General features: G+C 37.4%; 1 protein-coding gene across 1 annotated transcript in view; it reads right to left on the reverse strand.

The window, feature by feature from the left end:
* Positions 1 to 147: 147 nt before the first annotated feature.
* Positions 148 to 25,087, reverse strand: part of lrrc75a (leucine rich repeat containing 75A) — a 39,814-nt gene continuing 14,874 nt past the window's right edge. The window contains exons 3-4 of the mRNA XM_052107211.1: positions 22,918 to 23,030; positions 148 to 3,485 (exon numbers count right to left, since the gene is read on the reverse strand). Of these exons, the coding sequence (XP_051963171.1) occupies positions 2,657 to 3,485; positions 22,918 to 23,030 (942 nt within the window). The 3' untranslated portion in view covers positions 148 to 2,656. The remainder of the gene's footprint in view (positions 3,486 to 22,917; positions 23,031 to 25,087) is intronic.

A 25,087-nucleotide genomic window follows, 5' to 3' on the forward strand; every position in this document is an offset into this window, starting at 1 on the left:
TTGCTAACCTTTTCTGTGTAAAGTTATCACCAATTTTACAAATTTGTTGCCATGAATGTCAATCAACACAATAAAAAAACCTAAAATTACTGTAATGATTTAAACAACTTCAAACAAAATCATGTGCTGTATAACAGTGAACTGTGAATTTGTTAAAGGTTTATTGGTTTTGAAGCCAACAATCAAATACATTTTGTTTACAAGTGATGATATTAACATAGCCTATTGCTGTTCCTGTTTTGCACTTGTATAATAACATTCTCCTGGCTTAATTAACCATTCTAGGAATACAGGACAGAAATACAGACAAAAAACAAACAAATTACACTTTTACTCCTCACAGTTCTTCAGTGCAATTGTCAATATACACATCTCCCTTTCTGTAATGGCTGAACTGGTCTAAAAGTTATGGCTTTGAAACAGAGCAGGAGGCTTTGAGACTACATGCGACCAGAAGAGCACAACTGGCTCTAAAAAACAATGGAAATAAAATGATGTCACGACTGTCAATGGTATCTGAAATATGTTGGTTAACTTCACTACAAGAGCAACCACCCATCTATTATGAAAAGAAATTCATACCCATGTTATAAACCGTAAATTCAACTTTAGAAAAACACTGAGGAAGAATTAGCATGTAAGATCACGAGATACTATACAAAGTATAGAATAAATGAGTAAAATTGAGAACTATTCTCAATTAGGATTTAAATACTGGAATATTGTTTTCTATGACAAATAGGCCTACTATCTAATCAATGTACACTGTCATTTAAACTTTTATTGAAATTACACACTGGCTTATTAGAACTACTTTTGAGTAATGTAACTATTTAAACTTCAATTGATAACTAGGCACTAAATAGATGTTTATATTATGAAATATCTTAATCTTTAAATATCAATAGATAATTAATAAATCCAACATTATTGTAATTTTAGTGGTTAGTCTATTTTAAGGAGTGCTGAAAAACCTTACAATGTCTTCAAAATCCACATCAAGCATTCTCTCGTCAAGTAGCAACAATAGACTATCAGCATTATAGTCCTTATGTAGCCATGCAACACCTTGTTATGTGGAAGGAGTCTTTTCTCTTTGGCTTCTGTCCTTCTTAAAGGAATATTCCAGGTTCAATACAAGTTAAATGGATAGCACCCAAAAATGAAAATTCTCTCATCATTTACTCACCCTAATGCCATCCCATATAATGCAAGTGAATAGTGATCAGACCTTTGTTGCTCAAAAAATAACAAAGGAAACATAAAAGTAATCCTTATGACTCCAGTGGCTAAATATATCTTCAGAAGTGATATGATAGACGTGGATGAGAAATAGATCAAAATTTAAGTCCTTTTTTATACTCTAAATCTCTATTGTCACTTTCACTTTTACATCAGAAACGTACATGTGGTGTCTGTTTAATTTCACTTTCGCATCTTACAATGGAAGTGAATGGGGCCAATCCGTAAACATTCAAATACTCACTGTTTCAAAGTTATAGCCACAAGATTTAAACAATATGCACGTTAACATTATTTTAGTGTGATAATATTGCTTGATAGCCTTTTCTGTGTAAAGTTAAATCCAATTTTACAACTTCAGTGTCATAAGGACGCAACGCTGTAAACCATGCAATCCTGCAAAAATGACAATAAATAACTTTAAAGCTCAAATAATATGACATGTTTAACAGAAGTATTAATGTAAGTGCTATTATAAAACTATCAGTTTCACATTTCTGTCTTTAAACCCTCCAAAATCGTGGCCCATTTAGTTACATTGTAAGGTCTGTAACCTTGATTTTATTTCTTTCTTTCTTTAAAAAACAAAACAAAAACAGATACAAAACAGGTCAAAATATTTTTTTGTGGCAATCAACATTATGCCACAAATGCGATTAAGTTTAACTTTTGTTGAACCTGGAATATTTCTTTAAAGCACTGCTCTGTATTACACAAAAGATTATTTTGGGGCAACACCGTGACAAGACATTTTGGTTTCCCACTGTAAAAATTATGGCCACTTAATATGAGCTCATTAGCATCCCATCAATCTGACACCTGGGACATGCATATTATATTCATTGGATGATAATGAATGGCATTTAGATTTGTCACTGCAGGAGAGAATGTGGTGCTTGCAACAGTCAGATGCATACACGGACAAATACAGTAGATTAGTGTGATATCTGGAGGTACCAATCCACCGCTGATTTTTTTATTTCCTGCACAAATCCATCTCTTACGAGCAATGAAAAACAGCAAAATGTGCACCTGCACACACACCTCTCAAGCACACACACCTCTCCAAACAGAGTTTGATAAGGTATCTACTATATATATATATACATATATATATATATATATAAAATATGTAATCTGTGAATATTCTTATAGTTGTGTACATTTATTTTTCTCCTTTTGCAACAATAGACAATCATTAACAATAGCAACAACACTGTGATATCTTCTTCAATTACACATACGTTTCAGTGATTGTCAACCCTATGAAACCTGTTGAACTCCATGACTACTTGGATAATCCTCTCTCAGTTTAGGTGCCAAACTGAGAACATCCAAAAGCCTGGCAGGCTTTTCCTTTTTCTTAAAGGGACAAAAGGGTGCCATGTCTAATCAAATTAGACACTGGCTTTGATCAGGTAGGGTTGTCTGAATGACCAGCTAACTGGTCTGGGACAGAGTCCTCTCTCAGATGCTCAAAGGCTCCAGAAGAGTGCTGAGACTGGCTGAAGCAAGACAGGTGGGAAGACTGACTATGTAAGTCATCTTCGCCCTCTGCTTTCAACGGCCTCTTCTCTTTGCTCCATCCAATGGTTGGATTTTTCACTAACCTTTGCTCCTCCAAGGTCCACATACTGTCGTCCTCATCCTCCTTACCCTGCACCTCCCTGTCAAAGTCTAGCAACTCCTCCATCATGTCTTCGATCTCTGTCTCACCATCAATCTCTTCCTCCACCTCAGACCTAAGCTCTCCCAGGCTCTCTGTCCTGTTTGCATCATCTGCGTCATCCTCATTCACTCGGCCTTCTGGCTCACTGGCCTGGCTCTCTCCAAACTCAAGGATGGTGGGAAGGTTGCCCTGTTTGGGACAACGTTTTCGCAGGCTCAGCAGGAAAGGCTGTGGGAGGGAGAAGATGTCCACATTGTTCCCCAGGTCAATCCAAGTTATGCTGGGGAAGCTGTCTGGGTCCTTCAGTGTGTCTGTGAGCTCTTTAAGCACCGCACGGGTTAGTCTGTTGCCATTGAGGGCCAGAGTCTCAAGGCGAGGAAGGGACGTCAGTGTAGGGAGGAGCAGGAGGAAGGCATCATCTGTGAGCTCGGTAAAGCCCAACTCTAGGCTGCAAATGCGGGATGCGTAGTGATGCAGGTAGGCACAGAGACGTTCCATATCTTTTACGCCAAGAGGGAAGCCAGAAAGTTCTAATGTCCCAGTTGATGGAGGGCCAGAAAGAACAGATTTCAGACTGGGTATGAGATAAAGAGGAAGACAGAGAGTAAGTGTCTGTAAATTAGCCAGAGGTAAGAAAATATTTTTTACTGATTCTTCAATTTGGGTCAATCTTGAATTGTTTTTAATTATATGTCCTGGAATAAACACTTAATAAAAGTTAAATAGCAGTCAATTAACTTGAAAATAGTCTGAAGTTCAATTCTCAAATACTGAACAGTTTGGTGATGACACCAATTTCTGCAGTTAATCCAGGATGGACTTCAAAGGCATTAGTCATTAATCTTACAGTACATACAAAATCTTTTTTTTTAAAACTGGGCCTTAGCACTTACTTAGTTTACTCATTTTAAACCATAACTTGCTCTGCACACAAATAACTAATATTGCCATTATATTCATGTTTTTTAGCCAGAGGGGTACTGTGACCCCAACAGTAAGATTATTTTTCTCCATTAACCAACATCTTATGGAGTTCTGTGTTCCTTGCCACAGTCTCCTTCAGCTTTCTCATTGGGTTTCTAAATACAATTATGATTTAATTATGTATTTTTATACACAATTTACAATCATATTCTATCTAATTACGAAATATTACAGTTTCATTTTCCGTTAATGCATGATTTTCTGTAAAGCTGCTTTGAAACAATGTGTTGTGAAAAGCGCTATACAAATAAAAACGACTTGAAAAAAAAAATATACCTAATAAGTCTACTTTCAGATAATAATATAAATTTTTTTAAATGAGTTACATTTCTGACCTGAAAACTCTCATTATAATATTCCGGCAGATGTGCTCATCGGTCACTTCTCATTTCCATCATAACTAATATAAACATGTATTATTTATTATAATAATAATAATCAGAATTTACTCAAATACTCTCAAAATGGGGAAGTAATTAAAGTTTGAAGTTATTATAATATTTGCTTTAAATCTAGAATGATTGTATTTTTACTGCTTGTTCTCTTTAATGGAATAGTTCACCCAAAAACAAAAATTCTCTCACCCTCATGGCATGCCAGATGTGTATGACTTTCTTTCTTCTGCTAAACACAAACAAAGATTTTAAGAAGAATATCTCAGTTCTGTAGGTTCACACAATGCAAATTAATGCTGACCAGGCTTCTGAAGCTCCAATAGTCAGCATAAAAATAACCCATAAGACTCCTGTGCTTAAATAAAAGTCTTCTGAAGTGATCCAGTTGTTTTTGGGTGAGAAATTACCAAAATGTAAGTCCTTTTTCACTGTACATCTTCTCATTGCAGTCTCTACGCACCATCATGATTTCAAGCTTGATTACACTTCTTAGTGCTTGACATGTGCAAAGCGCTAGATGGCACTATATATGACTCTCTGTGGTCATTAAAAATCCCAGGACACTTCTCGTAAAGAGTAGGGGTGTAACCCCGGTGTCCTGGCCAAATACCCCCCATTGGCCCCTATCTACCATGGCATTGTATTAATCTCAATCTGAATTGGCTACATAAATATACTCTCTCCTTTCCACCAATAGCTGGTGTGTGATGGGCGTTCTGGCGCACTATGGCTGCCGTCGCATCATCCAGGTGGATGCTGCACACTGGTGGTGGTTGAGGAGATTCCCCCTATACTATGTAAAGCGCTTTGAGTGCCTAGAAAAGCGCTATATAAATGCAAGGAATTATTATTATAGGAATTATTATATATATCATTAATGGCAAAGGAGACTGCTGTCAAGATGCACACTGAAAAAGGAGTTATATTTTGGTCTGTTCTCACCCAAAACCAACTTGATCACTTAAGAAGACTTTGAGAAGACTTTGATTAAACCACTGGAGTATTATGTTATGTTTTATGCTGACTTTATCTGCTGTTTAGACCTTCAAAAGTCTGGTCACCATTCACTTGCCTTGCATGGATCTACAGAGCGGAGATATTCTTCTAAAATCCTTAATTTGTGTTCTGCAGAATAAAGTAAGTCATACACATCTGGGATGGCATGAGGATGAGTACATTTACATTTATGCATTTGGCAGACACTTTTATCCAAAGCGACTTACAGTGCACTTATTACAGGGACAGTCCCCCCGGAGCAACCTGGAGTTAAGTGCCTTGCTCAAGGGCCCAACAGTGGCATCTTGGTGGTGCTGGGGCTTGAACCCCCAACCTTCTGGTCAGTAACCCTGAGCCTCAACCACTGAGCCACCACTGCCCCGAGTAAATTATGAGTAAATTGTAGGAAATGTTTTATAACTCGGCTGTTAAACCAGTTTTTGCTCAAATATCAAATAAATGTGCAAAATTCCTAAAAAATGAAAGTATTTGAATTGCTATTTGAGGGAAAATTATAGTCATTTTAAAATCAATTAGTGCCTAAAGAAGACATGTAAGTTGAGTGAAAACTGAAACTTTGCTGTCATCTGCTATAAACTTTGCTAGACCAGACTCCCAAGTGTACTGCAAAATGAGCTGGAAAAACTATTGAGTGACTGTTTTAATAAGAGTGAAGATAGACTATGCAGCTTAATTTTATGAAATACAAACTACCCGTACCTTTTTATTAAAACTCATAGAAGACTATTTAACACTAATTATATCAGAAGGGAAACTGATATCTGATTGAAAATAAATGCATTACAGATATTTAGAATAGAGACCCTGGATATAAAATGTTAATATAAGCGTTAATCTAATCATGTTCTCAGTTGTTATTGTTATGTCAAATATGGATTTACCTACAAGAGATAAATGGAGTAATAGGAGCAAATAGAAGATGAAAGTAGGAAGAACAGCTAATGTTTATTTTCAGGAGGAAATATTAAAGTGATAGTTCATTCAAAAATTAAACTTCTATCATTATTTCTCAATCCAGTCTCTTTTCTTCCATGCAAAACAAAAAGAGGTGTTAGGCAAAATGTTACTCTCAGTCATCATTAGTTCCCTGTCACTCACTCAACGCTGTGTCGATGTAGAGACACTAGGGGTCGCCCTTGGGAGCCCCAGACACCTCTGATCTTTGAGAAAAGGGAATTAGCGAGTGGAATTTGCATGCCACTTCCCCGGATATACAGGTATAAAAGAAGCTGGCTTGCAACCACTCATTCAGATTTGTTCTTCGGAGTCAAGCGGTTGTGTTCAGTGAGCTGACTTCTTCTGCCGAATCCATTCACCTCTGCAATCAAGCTGTTGGATTTAAAGCGCATTACAGCGGTTTCTCCCCTCCTGCACCGGTGGTGTGCAGAGAACGCCCCTGGGCGCTTCAGCAGCTAAGAGAATATATTCTTTCTAATAAAAGAGTATATTTTCCTACTAAAAGAGTGACACTGACCAAGCGTCTTTTTAAAGATGCCTTTCCGTCTGTGTATTATTCCTGGTTGCGGTCACTACATCTCCGCTTCTGACAGTCACGATCGCTGTCTCACATCTTTCGTGGATGAGTCATGTCCTCATTGCGAGTACATGACGAGATACATAGCAATGTTGCGGTCGGTGGAGGGCCGGGAGAAGAATCCTTGTTTTCCTATTCTTTTGATATTGCCCACATTTTCAAGATTAAGAGTGGTTTCCTCACTTCCTGGGTCACACATTCAGTGTTCACGGCCATCGTTATCATGACCGCTGGGCACCATTTCTTTTGTCTGGCACCGCCAGTCCACGTAACACAGTTCAGCTAGTTGTGCAATTTTGTATAGGGACCCCTAGTGTCACTACATCGACACAATGTCGAGTGAGTGACAGATAGGGAATGTCCTGGTTACTTTCGTAACCTCAGTTCCCTGATGGAGGGAACGAGATGTTGTGTCCCTCCTACCACAACACTGAACTACCCGCTGAAATGACCGGGACCTTGTCTCGGCTCCTCAGCACAAAACCTGAAAGAGTGGTTGCAAGTCAGCTCCTTTTATACCTGTCCAGGGGATTGGCATGCAAATTCCACTCACCAAATCCCATTGGCCTTTTCTCAGAAGTGTTTGGTGCTCCCAAGGGTGACACCTAGTCTCACTAAATCGACACAACGTTCAGGGAACGGAGGTTACGAAAGGATGCTTTCATTGCATATGATTTCCACACAATGATGATTGTGAATGGTAACTGAGGCTAGCATTCTGCCTTTTAACATCTCCTTTTGTGTTCTACAGAAGAAAGAAAGTGATAATGTTTTGGAACAACATAATGCTGAGAAAAGGATTTTCATTTTCATTTTTGAGTGAACTATCCCTTAAAACAAAAGAGAACAAGTGTGTTGCTGTAACACAGTAGCAGACTCATAATTAGCTCAGTGTGCCACCACAGCAACCAGTGAGCAAGCTAAGAGAGAAAGAGTGAAAGCGAGAAAAGAACCAGGGAGAATGATAATTTATAATGTGGCCATCACTAATTTGCACCAGGACATGCATATATTTCATAGAACTGGCATTTGAGGAAGAGAGAGAAGTAATGAATATCCTGATTTGACATGCAAATCTCATTCTGAATTAAATATTTCCTCTCCCACTTTGATCCTGTCATTGACCCAGCGAATAAAACAGCAGCAGTGTCAAGGAAATGGATAAACCATAACAGGATATCAACTCTCCTGATATTACAAGCCAGAATTCCGAATCCCACGCTCTTTATGAGAAAATGCCTTTCCCTCCCTCAGCAACCTCACCCTGAATGCATCTGACCCACTTTTTGTCCTCTGTGTTTTATCATTTCCAGCTATTCTAATTGACCATAAAGGAATGTTAACCAAAACATCAACAACAACAATACAGTCATGGCTGAAGGTATCGCAGGCACTCTGCTGCACGTTGTGCCTAACAATGCCCTTTAGCCATGACTACATTCACAATATAGCACAGACTCTCATACCTTACTGCTTAAATAACACTTGGGTCTGACAAGTTATTGGTTGCATATGAAAGTACAGCCTGATCTCATTAATATACGTAGCTATTTGTATATTAATATTTGTAACATTTAAATGTACATGTTTGTACATTTGGATAGACACTAAAACGTACATTTGGGTGTTTGAAAGCATCTAAACCATTTACCAATCACAAAAAGCAATCTGAATATTTGGATTATAGCTAAAACAATGTGGATACATTTTATTATTCTTTTATCATGTTTTTTGTGGTTTATTTAGTTTATTGGCATATTCTGAAAACTTTGTGTCCTATGCACTGTAAATACTAATAGTAATCTCAAATTGTAAAAAAAAATGTTTTTTCAATTTAAGTGTAATTCTTTACTATTCTAACTAGTTTGAATTAAGTTAGCTTTAATCTCTTAACCCTAAAAATGTCATTAATAAAAACATTTAAGTGGTTCTATTTAAACAGTACATTAATTTGTCACATTTTGGAATCATAACTCAAATATATACGTTCTTTAAACTTTGGCTTCAAGTACTACAAACTCAAAATTATCAAGTACAAAATCACAGCTGTGTGGAATACCCATAAGCCTTTGCACTTATGGGAATTTACATAGAAAAATTATAATTTTTATTTGAAAATTTATTTAGTTGGAATTCTAATGACTATTGTTGTTATTGTGTTAATTTACACAAATAATCTCTAAACTGTTTATGCAACACTAGAACTAAGGTGATGGTTGTGTGGTAGACACTACCAGATAAAAAAGCAGCTTTTTAGAAAGTGTTAAGCAGGAAAGGATATATGAAGCTGTATATAATCAGAGCTTTGCAATCTTCTTAATGCTTAATTTGTTAAATGTAGCTTAATGTAGAATTTAAATTTAAATCACTCCTTCAATTAACAAAAATGTACCCTTTAATGTCATTTCATTCCCCTCTCCCCCTTAATCATTACCCTCAGCACTTATATTTTCTCACACAAGACTGATTATTGCCTAGCAACAGGTGTGTGCTGTGAAAAAAAAAAACTACTTTTCCTGTGAAAGTAGTCTGGTGATCATCAATATGAAAGATTCCAACAAAAGTGTGTGTGTGAAGATAAGGTTAAAGTTTCTCACTTTTGCTTATGCAATATAGAGACAACCCATTTCAATTTCTATTTTGAAACTCAAAATAAAGCAGAGACTTTGAGCAGCAGGTGGGTGGGAGGGTTAGAGTTATGAGCAATACTGTATCGCATTTAAAAAAAATTGTTTATATTTTATATAGAGGAAAAGAAAAAAGGAAGTAAAACTCACACACCCACTGCTGTGATTGTGTCATTCTCTGTCCACTTTCAGTAAAATTCAAAGCTATTCCTCTCTTGGGCCTGTGAGCGCCTGAGGTGATAATCTTACCAGTGGGCAATCATACAGATGTGCTCACTGCATGTCAATGAAGAGAAATCACGTATCAAAATTACCTTCACATTGCCAAATTTATTTGGGGGCAAAATAAAACGACTATAAATTCAAAATGTGTCAGGCTATAGGTAGAATTTTGGGCAAATATATCACTGAATGTAGGTGTTCTCCACAAATCTGTTGATAATAAGTGAACTAAACATGACCAATTAAGTGCGGCATCTATTATTATATAGCCGATTCTCCAACACACTGGTGAAAGGTAAGCACTATGTAACTATTCTTAAAACTAAAATAAAATTTCCTTTGCAGATTCAAGGTTGCCTGAACATGTACTATTAATACATTTTAATTACTTTCATTCATACCAAGAAGAAAAATAACAAACATGTTTAAAAAAATTAATTATAACTGACAAGATATTATTCTATTTTTTTAACTTACTGCATAAGAACACAGTATATTTGTCTTTTCGGTGCGTGCTCAAACTCGCACCAGGTTCCAGTGATGCATCTAACTCTCACCAGACCCTCCCCGCTACGTTCCTTGACCTGTAAAGAAGCCAGCAGGTATAGACCAGTCTTCCGAGGAGTGGCACGCTTGGTGTTTAAAGGCAGAAGTGATGAGGCTCTTCTTCATTGGGATCACGCAAGCCCCATCACGTGAGGCGGGGCGACGATGATACACGGGAAGGGTGTGTTGTTTCGTCACAACTGGTATAATAAATTCTGTTTCTTTACCTCAGATTACGCAAAAAATGCAATTATACAATCTTTTATAGCTAATGCACATGCGTGTTCTCGAGTTGATTGACGGGCAATTTCTGTATCTAAAAGGCGATTTTACCTGTAAAGCGGGATGACTGTTGGCTGAAGTTGAGCGTTCCAATTTCTACCATTCATTTAAAAAATAGTCTCTGTTTTGACAAGTAGGAAATTTGACACGTGATGTCACCAACGAACAGTCCTTGAAATGGTCTACATGGATACAGCCTAGGGAGCACAGTGTAGAGCATAATATGAAAACTTATTCTATCATTATGTTGCCTTGATAAAGCCAACATACGGTTATTCTGTTATTTTTCAAATCCTCTTATCCCAGACAAAAATGATCAATTGTTACTCTTCCTAGAGCTTTTAAAGCTGCATGCACCAAACTTGGCAGACTTTCAGACTGTTCTGACTCAGGTTGCTACGTCTTTTTTAACTGATCATGCAAATGGTTTTCCTGTAGCAGATGATGGAATTTAAACGGCAGTAAACGGCCATTTATCTACTTTATCTACTAATTTAAACACTCATGCAAGAAATCTCGTTGTAATTCAGAATTCAAATTTGATAAGCAAATTATTTCAGTGGTAAATTGTAGCTTTTTTCAACTCAGGGCCATTGCTAATGTAGCGTCTGGAGGAATCAATGGACTAATCATTCTGAATAACAAAGAACCCACTGTTAAAACTCCCCTAATCACTGAAATAGCGCCAACTAGTCTCCACAGCACAATGCGCTATTGACAAAGAGACACTCCAGCTATTGACAAGCCCCTTTCCCACGTGACTCGCCTCACACCGCGTACCATGTGAGAAAAGCCATGTGAGACTTTGAACGTAAAAATGTGTGTGTGTCTTTCAGTTAAAACCTAGAAATGTTTATTCTTAAGGAAATATGCGTAATCCCTGTACGTTGTGTATTTCTGATGATACATCAAAACTAGTTGAAATTTGTTTAGTTGTGTAGTAAAACTCTGAGGCCGTATATTTAATAGCCTAAGAGTGTATATCCACATTTAAGTGTACCAAATACACGTTTCTTGGTATCAAATTAAACCTTACGACTTGTCCTAGCTGAATATAAATATAAGATTACCTTAGAATTGTATTCTGCTATGTTTTACCATCTTTTGAGTTATTCAAGCCAAAGCCGGACCCGGTCATGCAAATGAGCCTTGACGAGACAAAGGGACCATCTCATGCCCAAAATAAGGGAGACTTTTACGACCGCCAAAGGAATGTGCAGAGATTGCTGATTCTCACTTAATTCTTACTGAGAAGGAGAAATGAACCCTTTTAATCCTATATATTCTATATATATATCCATGTGATAAATGTATTGACATGTATCTAATGTTCCATCTCATTATTTCCCTTTATGTTGTTTGGTCTATGTTTTCTTGCAAACTCTAATGGGTCAATGTTTCAGACTTTGCATACTATGGTTAACCGAAATCATTTGTGTGGCACATTTGGTCTCTATAACTTGGTATTTTGAAGATCGAAATGACTGTGTACATGATATGTCGATAACAACAACATATTAGTATTACAAGAATATGTCCTAGTTTCTTCATTGGCTACCACCCCTCCAGGGTGCACACCAAGGAGCACCCTTAGAACAAAGAGCAATAAACCAAATTCCCGCCTGGAACTTCCACCGTTCTTATTGGTCGAGCCAATGAGAGGTGGGACACGATTTCTAAGGTTATAAATTGCATCCACACTGGCCCTTCGCTCTCTTATCTCTTCCTTCTTGGCTGCTCCCAACTCCCAACTTACTTCATCTCTCCTCCCTTCCCCTTGGACTCCCCCCGGCACCCCTCTCTCTTCTCTTCTGCTGAACATTGCAACTTCTCGGAACAACCCTTCAACTCTCTCTTCAAGTGAGTTTCAAATCCACGCTCTGGAAACACCGACAGAAAAGCCCATCTCAAGGACGCCACGGAGACACGACATCCACGCAGTCTTGCTCAGCCACACATAGATCCATTGTGCAAGTATTATTCCATTGAAATTCAAATGCATCACAGTGTGTAATTTCCTTGTTGGCTCTAAAGGGTTAATTGTTGAAATAAGTTTGCCATACCTCTAATAATTCTTTACTTTCCCTTACTGTGTTTATTTTGCTTATTTTATGTTTATTCTATGTTAAATGTTTGTTTGTTGAGTTCGTGATATATCCTAGTTCCTTGTATTAAACCCAATTATACGCTTTATTGTCTGTGTTTGTTGATCATAAAACAAAGCCTCTTTAATGTGCGATTTTAAGCTACGAGCTGATATTATCAAAGTAAGTTAACGTGCTTTGATGAGTAAGCTTATAACTAAGAATAAACCTTCAAGAGAACTAATCAGGAATATTTAGCAAAGCAGTTCGCTGGACGAACTGACTGATTGCGGTAGCCTACGAGTCAATTCCATTGAGGGTTTAATTAAATTAATATAGCCTGTCTGCATATAATGTATATTCCTAATTAATTATAATTCGTTGTGTTTAATTATCTATATATATTTGAAGCAGACTCTTGGACTATATAAGCCCTTTTTAGGGTGTTTTTGTATGTATTGGTATCTGGGTCAACCCGCATGATTAATCATTGATTACGATCATTGAAATTAATTGTACATTCCCCAAACCTGATCTGGATACCCTACACTAAAATGAAACATCTTCTTTCATTCAGAGATCTGGAGATTGTTATTCATGCGTTTATTTTATATAGCCTGGACTATTGTAATGTTTTATAATTGGGAATATCAAATACTTCACTCTCACGTTTACAGTTAGTGCAAAATCCAGCTGCAAGTCTCCTGACTGGCACCTGGAAGTATACAAGTATCTCTCCAGTTTTAGCCGCTTTGCACTTGCTTCCAGTTAAATACAGAGTTCAATTCAAAGTACTTTTAACAGTTTTTAAGGGTTTACATGGAATGCACAAGATTATGTTTCAGACCTCTTACAGCAACATCAAAGCACTAGACCTTTAATATCTTCACAGGCCTGCTTTTAAGTGTCCCTAAATCCCATTGGAAAACCAAAGGGGATGATCCCTTGTATCCATTGCATTCTCTGTTGCAGCCCCTCGCCTTTGGAATAGACTTCCGATTCATATTAGATCATGTGATAGCATTGAGCCTTTTAAGTCTCAGTTGAAGAATAATATTTAATCTGTTGCTTATAACTTGTTCTTAGATTTACTGTTATTGTTTTGGTTATACAGTCACAATTTTAAATTGTGAATGTATTTAAAATTGTGCTAGTGTAAAGCACTTTGGTCAACGTGTGTTTTTTTAAAATGTGCTATACAAATAAATTTGATTGACTGATTGCATGTGCTGGCGCTACTCCTGCCACAGGTAAACGGTTTAGAACGTTAGTTTCTACACGTTCAGTGTCAGCCTCAAGCCATTGCAGCGCTATGTGACATTGCAAGCATCCGGCGTAGACAGGGTGTTAGGCTAAATCCACACTAATCCATTTAAGTTTATAACCTCAGTTTTCCGTTTAAGTATGCGTTATACAGAGAATGTTTTGAAACGCTCCATTTTTGGTGCGTTTCAAAACATATTAGTGTGGGCATAGCCTTATTAGTTTTAAGTTTGAAAATTTTCACTTTCCTAACATCACTGTTTTCCAAAGTATGTATCTATCCGTCTGTCCGTCCATCCATCCATCTATCCAGCATTAAAGTTTGTTTTGACAAAACTTTGCCAATGTAGTTTACAATTGATAGCTTTAATTCTATATAACTTATAACAGCTTTATTTAAGCTCTTTATGTGAATTTTAAAAGCTCTGTTCTATCAATTTTGCATTGTCAATTGCAAAACAGCTCTCTTACTCAGCCTCTTAGATGACAGCTATCAGGGTGGGGGTAATGTCCTGTCAAACGACATGCAAATGTCCTTCCTAGACTAAAGAGAGACAGAGAATGAAATGGAAATACCCAGGGATGCAGAAAGATGTAAGGAACAGGGCAGGAATGACTACTTAATGCCCTGGTAAAATTCCTGAGAAGTTCTTCTGCGTTCTCCATTCAGGGGTTAAAAAAAAGTAAGCCGCGCAACAGTATACTATTTGCGAACATTCAGACACCTGCCAGACCACTTTGGGAGGCATTTAGAGGAGCATTTAAATATGAGGATGCTCAAGATGCTAATGTGATATTAAAATGTGTTATCAATGACTTTATGTCTGAGTAGAATTCACATGAGATCAGTAAAATAACATGTTTTAACCACTCAATGATGATTAAAAGTTATATATAAGCAGTATAAAGTTTAATTTGTCTTGTTTACATTCTGAATTCATGGCTTTAATGTGCTATACGTGGCCAAAATATGTGGCGATTAAACACTGTTATTGTAATTTATTGTGAAACTGTTTATATTGCAAAGATGAGTGTATAAAAGTGTTATTGTGCAGAATACAGACAATCGAATGATGATAAGGGAGGCAAATCTTACTTTGGGCAGTGAATGACTTTCACAGCAGATGGCATATGAGTAAATGGGCACTTGAGAGTATTTGAGTAGACTTAAACAAAAAAAATTAATTGCATATAATGTCTCTACATGAACAATAGTACAGATTTAGGTAAATCTGCACCAGCTCATTAATAAGAGCAAGTTTACCAAGGCGAGCTGTTACGAACCACCGAAATGATCTCAAAAAGAACTTTTATTGTCCAGATTTTGTTCTAAATGACCTCACAAACGATTCTGTATGAAGTATATCAGGACCTTTATACAGCAACTCCATCAGCTTGTCATATTCTGAACCTGTTTCCTGTTTCAAGCAGTGAAGAGGTTTGGCAGAAGAGGACAAGAAGACATAACAGAGGCACAAAATGGAGAGCTTAAAGAACTGAACATCTAGAAAAAGGCAGAACTGTGAGGTAATCTGTTGGGGAGAGGCAGCTTTAGAATGACTCAAGAGAGGAGAAATAGGAGGTGGAGGTGTGGGGGGAAATTTGGGAGAGAGTCCAGGAGAGAAGCTGAAAGAATTTAGCAGACATGCCTGAGAGATGACACTACGATTTCACAACAGCCTACATTCCACACCCTCTTTCTTCTACTCTCCTGTTTTATTTTCTCAAATCTGTTTTACTTCTAACACAACTCTGTCCTAAACTAATTGATGGCTTGCTTACATTCTCTCCCAACAGTTGTACAACTCTGCACATAGGATGAGTAGATCTCTTTAAAGTCCCAAGTGTTTCACCTACACAGCAATACGATTAAATGGAGATCAAAGTGAGAATTTTGCTACTCAGTCTCCTGCTTCCCAAATGTTTCTCCTGAGAAAAAGACCCCAGTAATCTTACATGTGACTTCTCAAAAGTTTAAAAGAGATCTCAAATATGTCTCAAACTGTTAAGATTTGCCAAGTCTGCGATAAAAAAGTCAGATTTCAATATGAACTCTAACATCTTTTATCCTATTCTTTCTAGGCAAAATGATACAAGTTATGCAATGCACATTTAATTTGCTATGCTTATTTGTGTCAATTTTTTGAAGAAATATAACTGAGAAATCCAATAAAGGGATAGCTCACCCCAAAATAAGAAGTCTGTCATCATTTACTCCCCCTTATTTACTTAGCAAGACTATTAGCCTTAGTCACCATTCACTTTTATTGCATCTATAGTATGTTCCATACAAAGAAAGTGAATGAAAACAGAGGCTGTGCTTCTGCCTTATATCTTCTTTTGTGTCCACAGAAGAAAAAAAGTCAGTTTTTGTATTATCATGATTGAGAGTATATGATGATTTTCATTTTGTAAGTATTCTGAGCAATGAAAGATCAACTTCTGAGCAATAAATATTTCCAAACTATCAAATCCTACAAAAACAGTAAGTTTGTACATCTCTTAACGTGGAGGCTGTGCAGGCATATCATATGCTAAAGCTAGACAAAACATTGTCACCTCTGTGGTCCTAATAAATTGTCCAACACGGTCTTCTGCTGTTGTAGCCCATCTGCTCAAGGTTCGACATGTTGTGCATTCTGAGATGCTATTCTTATAATTGTACAGAGTGGTTATCTCTAGAGACTGTTGTGTGTTAAAATCCCAGGAGATCAGCAGTTACAGAAATACTCAAACCAGCTCATCTGGCATTCAACAATTGATGTGAACATTAACTGAAGCTCCTGAACTGTATCTGAATGAGTTTATGCTTTACACTTCTGCCACATGATTGGCTGATTAAATAATCGCATGAATAAGTAGATGTACAGGTGTTCCTAATAAAGTGCTCAGTGAGTGTATATTGTTTCAGTAACATGGCTCCCATATCAATCTATTTGGTCTTACATTTATAAATGAACCTGAGTCCTTTTCCACCCATAGGGCAATTTGTATTGCTCAGAGGCTGTTCTTTCATAGATCAGGAGGCTTGATGGAGTTCTCTGTTACATTTCATGAGTGTATTAATGGTGTCTCAGATGTTTCACTTATAGTAAAATACCTTGAAATAGAAACAAATGACAAAATTGTTTACATACTTTAAGGGTAGAATATAGCCGTCATAGTAGAATAGTTATAAAATGAATGTGAAATGCATAACTCAAACTATTTGAAATAGATGAGAAATGTTTGAATTCATATTAAAATCTCTGACTTTTGATTGCAGACTCTGGTATAGTAGCAAATCTGAGCACAGTTTCAAACAGAGAAATTAATAGGGGCTTGGGGCAAAAATGCCCCCGAAATTCTAAATGTAGAGGCAAAACATGATCCCATTATCCCAACATATGTCTAATAATTTATTCTAAGCCTAATACATACTATTACTGATCAATGATTGATGCTGATCTAAATTTATAGGTAACAAAGACAGCAAAATATTAAAGAGGAATCATAAAAAGGATTCACAAGGAAAAACAAAAGACATCATATAAGTAAAAATGCCTTTAAAAATCTGATCCGGGGGACAAATATTGCCCATAATATAAAAGTACATTTCTTACGCTGTAGTGTTGAAATCTCTTCTTAATCTCTAGAGGAGAAACATATGTGATTAAGGGGGTCTTTTTCTTTGTAGAAAAATCTGAGAGGCAGAAGATTTAAGTCACCATTTGCTCTCCATTTAATCTTATTTCTTGTGTTTCTAGAAACAACTGAGATGTTAAAGAGATCTCATTTGTAATTTTCTATGGGGGCCTCACTCTTGCGATAACCTAAAATGCACTTTCCACATTAAATTATGGACTGTTTGGAATTTATATTTAAATATTTTATATTCAATATCATAGATAACGGTTGATATTTTGCCTATATGGGATTCCTTTTTGCGCTTTTTTCTTTCCTACGTGCATCATCAGGTGGTGATGGCTAAAATGATTTAAACTTCAATTTCACATGGACAGTCCCAATCAGTGGTGTAGCCAAGGGTGGGCCGGGGTGGGTCTGGGTCCACCCAAATTAGAACCCAGTATATTATGGCACTTTTCCACTGCACGTTACGGTTCGACTCGCCTCAACTCAACTCGCTTTACTTTTCTGAGTTTGCATTTCCACTGCAGTTTAGGGCCATCTCAACGTGGGTGGGATTATAGGCTGATCGTCATAGCTACGCCACCCCTACTGCCGTGAAATCATCTTAAACGTGACACAAAACAATAAACAATAACACGACCGCTAGCTGTTAGCTACTAGCTCATTGTGCTGTATAAAGCAGTTGTCACATGGTGATTTTACACAAGTGTAACAGTTAAATTGGCCTGGTTGATTTAGAAGCAAGCTTCCAGTAGCTGGTAAACTAAATAAAGCGAATAAAGAGTATAGAGCTAACACAACAAAACATACCATCCTCCATCGTGGATCGACGACAGTCCAGGGCACTCTCCCTCCCATTGCTCGCCAGTTTATATAGTGTCCATTTGGTCGAACCACTTTCACTTATCCTTGATAGTACTGTAGTCACTTTTAAATTTGTACTAAAGGTGGTACTAAAAAAAGTATCAGGTACTATCCACAGTGGAAAACAAAAAATAGTGAGAATTGTCAATTGCAAAACAGCTCTCTTGCCTCTTAGATGACAGCTGTCTGGATGGGGGTAATATCCTGTCAAACGACATGCAAATGTCCTTCCTAGACTAAAGAGAGACAGAGATGCACCCAGTGATGCAGAAAGATGTAAGGAACAGGGCAGGAATGACTACTTAAGGCCCTGGTAAAATTCCTGAGAAGTTCTTCTGCGTTCTTCATTCAGGGGTTAAAAAAAGTAAGCCACGCAACAGTATAATATTTGCGAACATTCAGACACCTGCCAGACCACTTTGGGAGGCATTTAGAGGAGCATTTAAATATGAGGATGCTCAAGATGCTAATGTGATATTAAAATGTGTTATCAATGACTTTATGTCTGAGTAGAATTCACATGAGATCAGTAAAATAACTTGTTTTAACCACTCAATGATGAGTGGAAAAACCCCATTAGAGATTATTTTATGACAAAATATATATTTATAAAATAGTTTAAAAAATGCAAAATATCAGATTTCTGAAAGTGTGAAAGAACTGTTTGAATGTGCCGCCTCTCTGTTGTTAAGGAAAGTTTGGATTAAAAACATTTGGGCGAAAATTTGGTCCATCCAGTTTTATTGAGGCCCACCCAAAAGTAATTTCCTGGCTACACCCTTGGTCTCAATATAACAGAATGGCTAAAATCACATCGGTACACACTGAGTTCAGGCAGAACAAACAAAGGTGCTTGAGAAGGTTCAAACAGAAAATAAGGAGGCCCACAGAGACACGCAAAGGGATAAGAAGGAGCAACTATTGATAAGAAGGAGCAACTATTGAATTGGTTCCACACAGAAAATGCTTTCAAATTTCAGCTTAAACACAAATGGTATAGTAACAATATCAGCCAATGCAATTAATAAACTGTGGTGGGGGAGTTCAATTCTGGCAGTTTGTGACTATGTTCAAAATACTACCATACTACTCTTAATATTGCTGCAATATTTATTAGATATACTGTGTATGCACAGTATAGGTATTTTCTGTATGCATTGAATACCTGGATGACACACTATTTGCCAAGATGAGCAGCATACAACAGTTTAAAAGACTAAGAATGTATGCCACAGTGCAATGTGCTCAACTTGACATTTCTATTTGGTGTGATGGATAAACCAGAAAAAATATTAGCTAGTTGTTTGACATCACTTCCATCCATCCATCTTCAACCGCTTGGATGGATGGAAGTGATGTCAAACAACTAGCTAATATTTTTTCTCACTTCCATGACTCATTATTTGATCAGCCTGACAAATGTTGACATTTTTACACAAAATTGGATTAAAAAGGTTGTTATTTCCCAGATGATAACTGAATGGCACTCGCGGAATTCAACATGCAATGTGATGAGGTCATGTGATAAATGTAGTGACATCATGTGATCCCTGCTGAAAAGACCAGTATTGCTAGTCACCACTTTATGTTGCGTTTTAAGTGCTGGTTTCCCAGCACAGAATCCTGGTGTGCTGGTGTCCCCACCAGGTTTTTTAACTAGGCACGGTTTAGCTGGTGAAAAGCATGGTTATGCTGGTCAAACAGATAGACCAGCACCAAACCAGCATAATCAGCCAAGGCCAGCTGGGAATTGCATGCTGGTTAAGCTGGTCTTTTCAACAAGGATAACAATGTAGCATACTACAGTTTGAAAGGTTTATCAATAAAATAAAGCCTTTTGTTTCACTAACTATTTAAAAATGACTAATAGTACGCTGTATGCCTTATATACTGCAGTCTTTAGAAAATATTCAGCCAGTGTTCCATTCTGCACATAGCCTATGTGTTTTTTCGATTAATGCGTAAGTTCAAACATGTTTAACTCACTAAACATGTTTCAAACATGTTTAGTGAGTTAAGCTCTGAATTAAGTGTTTAGTTTGTCTTCAGTGTATCCATTGGCACAGGAAATAAATCGAGTCCAGTATTTTCTCATGTCTGTGTTATGACTTTATTAATGGCAGCTGGAAGGCAGCCATATACGTATGAGTCTACACCACAGAAGCATGTGCTAGTAAAAGACCACACGGCACGTTGTGGGAGCCAAAAGCTCTCACATTCACTGACTCACTCTGCAGAGTAAACACTGCTCCTCTCATCAATGAAAGGAGTGGAGACCGCTGAAAGCCTTTTTGAGGTACCCTTTCACAGGTGATGAGATTTGGTATACACAGCTGCTCTAGCTGTAATATAACATTAGATATTGTCCAGTAAATCAATTTGGGGACATCAGGAGTGCAGGACCCAAACCTCAAACGAGACGCTCCATTAGCGATGTGGTTTTTAAAACAGTAATTAATCCCTAAGTGCTGACAAATCAGTACATAAGCAAACAACTGGCAGAGTGATGATTCATTTTGTCTGGTTGCTCTGCAAAGCCAGGGAGCCTTTTATTTTCATACTAACTAATCACTTTAATTAATGAACAAAGTGAGGCACTTGCGAGAAACTAGATTAGTGTGTGGGCTGGAGGATATGCCCATCATCAATTTACAATGTGATCTCATGAGAATACAAATGTATTCAAATGTATTCTTACGTTATGTTTGTTTCAAGCAAAAACATTCTCTTACGTACATTTCTGAAACTTACAATATTGATGTACTGACAGCATCTAAACATCATAATTTTATAGAAATGTACAAATGTTTATGTGTAATGTTTGAATTGATTAATATTGAATAATGAATAGAATTCATCAATTAATTATATTTAATTTATAATCAGTGAGATTAGTTAAATTCCATCACATTTCTTTAACGCAGTTGACATTATAAAAGGACATTTTAACAGTTTAATTCAGTTCAGTGTGATTTTTGCTGCCATATACAACATTTTAAAGGAGTTTATCACTTTAACCAAGAGCAAAGTGTTCCTCTGGAATGAGAAGATAAGAGAAGAAATGAGACAGGAAGAAATGAGAAGAGACATAAAGAAAAATGACGAGACATGATGTGAACATGGCAAATAATTATGAGGCGAGAAGAGATGAGACTATAAGAAAAGAGAGGACAAGAGACAGGAAATAAAGAGAAGAGATGAGACACAAAGAGATGAGAAGTGACATGGCATGAATAGACGAGATGATTAGAAATGCGACGAGACAAGAGACATGAAGAGAAAAAATGAGACGATTTGAGAATAAAAGAAATGCGAAGAGAAGAGATGAGAAAAGATGAGATGTGAAGAAAAGTGACAAGACGAAAGAGACATAAAGAAGAGACGAGTCAAGATGAGATGAGACGTGAAGAGAACAGACAAGAAGAAAAGACAAGATGAGAAAAGATGTGAAGCGAAGAAACAAGACATGAAGAGATGAGAAGAGATAAGAAGAGGCATGGAGAGAAGGGATGAGATAAGAAGAAACAAGATGAGCTGAGAAGAGAAGAGACATGAAGAGAAGAAACTAGATAAGATAAGAAAAGAAGAAATGTGAAGAGAAGAGACACAAAGAGATGAGAAGAGAAGACACAAGATGAAAAGAGACATGAAGAGAAGACAGGAGATATGAAGAGATGAGAAAAGAATAGAAGAGACGAGTTGACATGAGAATGGACAAGGTGAGACGTGAACATTGAGAACAGAAAAGAAGAGATGAGACGAGAAGAGGTGTGAAGAGAAGAGATGAGATGAGAAGGGACATGAAGTGAAGAAACTAGACAAGATGAGAACAGAAGAATGTAAAGAGAAGAGACATGAAGAGATGAGAATAGAAGAAATGAGACAAGAAGAGATGTGAATAGAAGAGAGCTGAAGAGAAGGGACGAGAAGAGACATAAGGGAGAAGAAACGAGACATGAAGATTCGAGAAATGAAGAGATGAGTAGAGACAAGAAGAGGCATGAGGAGAAGAGACAAGATAAGAAGAAACGAGATGAGAATAGAAGAGATGTGATGAGAAGAGGCATAAAGAGATGGGATGAGAAGACACAAGATGAGAAGAGATATGAAGAGAAGAGAAACGAATAGAAGAGACATGAAGAAGAGACAAGTCGAGATAAGAACAGATTAAACAAGACATGAAGAGAACAGAAGAGAAGAGATGAGAAAAGATGAGACATGAAGGGACGAGAATAGAAGAGACAAGAAAAGACAACAAGAAAAGAGACGTGGAGCGACAAGACAATTAGAGATATGAAGAGAAGACACAAGATGAGACAAGGCATGAAGAGATTAGAGAAGAGACACGACGAGACATGAAGAGATATGAAGTGACGAGACATGAGGAGAAAAGAAATGAAAAGATGAGAAGAAAAGAGGTGAGAAGAAAAAAGAAGTGGACATGCATTATAAACTAAGACCCAAATGCCATTTTAATTTATTGTGGCAAGTAAGGCAGCAGATGCCTTCCCTGCTGAAATCTGAGCCCCCTCTCTGCCTGTCTGTTCAGCTTTCTCACCAGGCCTGCGGCTTCCTCTTCAGCAGCCCCTGCCGTCTCCACTGTGAGTGTGGGCTCAGGTGGTAGGTCAGCTGACGGCACACCTTCTCCATGGAACCCAGAGCGTCCCCCTCCTAAAACACAGAGACAGAGAGAGTGCATAACTCAAGCTGTACAACACAGCAGGCTAATAGAAGCTGGCAGAAGATTAGGCACTGTCAATCTGGGCCCTCAAGGTAAAATATGAATTTCTTTGACATCTGTGATGACAGAGGAGCAAAGCTATATGGACTGACCGACATGTCACTATCTCTGACTCTATCATTACGCCAGTGTGAGCGAGTGAATGAGTCTGTGAGCAGGCTTTCCTATGCTTGTGAGGGCCAATTTTTGGTTAAATGCCCTCACTATTATAAAGAAACTGACTTGTAAAGACATTTGAAGTAGTCCTAACTTTTTAAAATGCTCATAAATCTAGCAAAACATATACCTTCTGTACAAAATTAATGGCGTATAAAAGATCATAAAGTGAAACCAACGCTAATAAAGTGAAACTTAATATAACAACATACTGTACTGTATGTGTTGCACACACTGCCTTGAGTAACTGCCACACTACCTCTGCATAGAGACAATATATGTCAATATTTAACACCTACGTTACATCACGTACTCGTGCAGAGCTTCCAGTAATTACAGTAAATCCACACCAGCATGTCGTGATATTGGAACACATATAATTATTAAGACCTGCAAAGGTGAAATCTTGGTTATTAGTTCTCAGCAAGGTTACAAACCCCTCACGCCTCCCAGTAACAGTTCATCAACTCAAATGACAACTGTTAACAAGAAAAGGTAACAGCCCAAAACTCTTTCAATTAATAAATGTACCATCACAATAGATTAGTTATGGGTGGGAGAGTCCAATTTAACAGTAATTTTGTCTTGTCACAGTAATCGTAAATAAAATGTACAGAGGTTTATTAATATGATAACATAGATTTAGCTTCGGTAATAAAGCAGCATCAGTGTACTGCAGTCAATGAGAGGGCACTGACCACACATGACCGGATTACCAATTATCGGTAGTCTTACAAGGCAGCACTATACTGATATTCCTCAAGCCTTCTGGTAAGGGGTTTGTCTTAAACCCCAACAGTAAGTATTAATCTTAAACAATTAATTTATCCAAACCACATAATTTAGTAATTTGGCAGAAATGTCATACTTTTGTAAACTTTATACTTTTAAAAATGTAAGTATGACAAACGTTGATACAATGATGAAATATTCAATATAAAAATCTAACCGACAGTGTTGAAGTCATTGGGATATTTGAATACTGAATTGCAATTGATCTGCAATTTTTCTTCTTGCTTAAATCTATTTGCATAGTGAATTACGGTGTGTGATCCTTTCTTTCTTGCATCTAATTTACCATTATAGCCATCATTACAGTTACACTGCAAAGAACACTATATCTCTGTGCACAGCAAATGGAAAAGGAGCAAGTTCATTTAATCCAACTTATCACACAGCCAGAGTAAGAGAATATAAAGAGCTGCTTACCTACAAAGAATTTAGAGTTTCTGGCATTCGGCCCCACCCAGTGCCCATGAACCGACCCATTCAAGTGACTTGGATCATCAAATTGCAACTCCGCTGCAAACCATTTGCCTTCATCAAAACAGCTCTTCCATCTAAATCATCTTATTTAAACAGAAGCTGTTGCAGTAGCTCATTCGTTTCACATCATCGACTGCTACCACTTTAAGTGCTACTTTTACTCTATCTTTCCTCCTAATCTCTATTCGCTGGAGCACATCATTGTGTGAAGCTGCTCCCGCAACTAGCTGCTTCGATGCTGTATGCATGTGAAACCGCTCTCTATGACTGTTCATATGTTCTCATCTAAAGTTTCCACCTGGTGTGGTCCGTTCGTGTGAAGCTGCTTCCACAAACCGGCTACTTCGGTGCCTCATACATGTGAAACAGCTCCCTGCGTCTGCTTATAGGTGCTTACATCTACTTTTCCACCTGTAATGGTCCGTCGCGAGAGCTTGTCTCCGTGAACGGACGCTGCTCTGGCTTCACGCTACTCAAGCTCTATTACAGCTCTAGTTGAATGCGTGAAACAAAGATTAACTTTTAATTCAACCATAAAGTCAATGCTCCGCAGCGTTTCAATCTG

Source organism: Xyrauchen texanus, chromosome 36 (assembly GCF_025860055.1).
Source record: "Xyrauchen texanus isolate HMW12.3.18 chromosome 36, RBS_HiC_50CHRs, whole genome shotgun sequence".
NCBI classification, from domain to species: Eukaryota; Metazoa; Chordata; class Actinopteri; order Cypriniformes; family Catostomidae; genus Xyrauchen; species Xyrauchen texanus.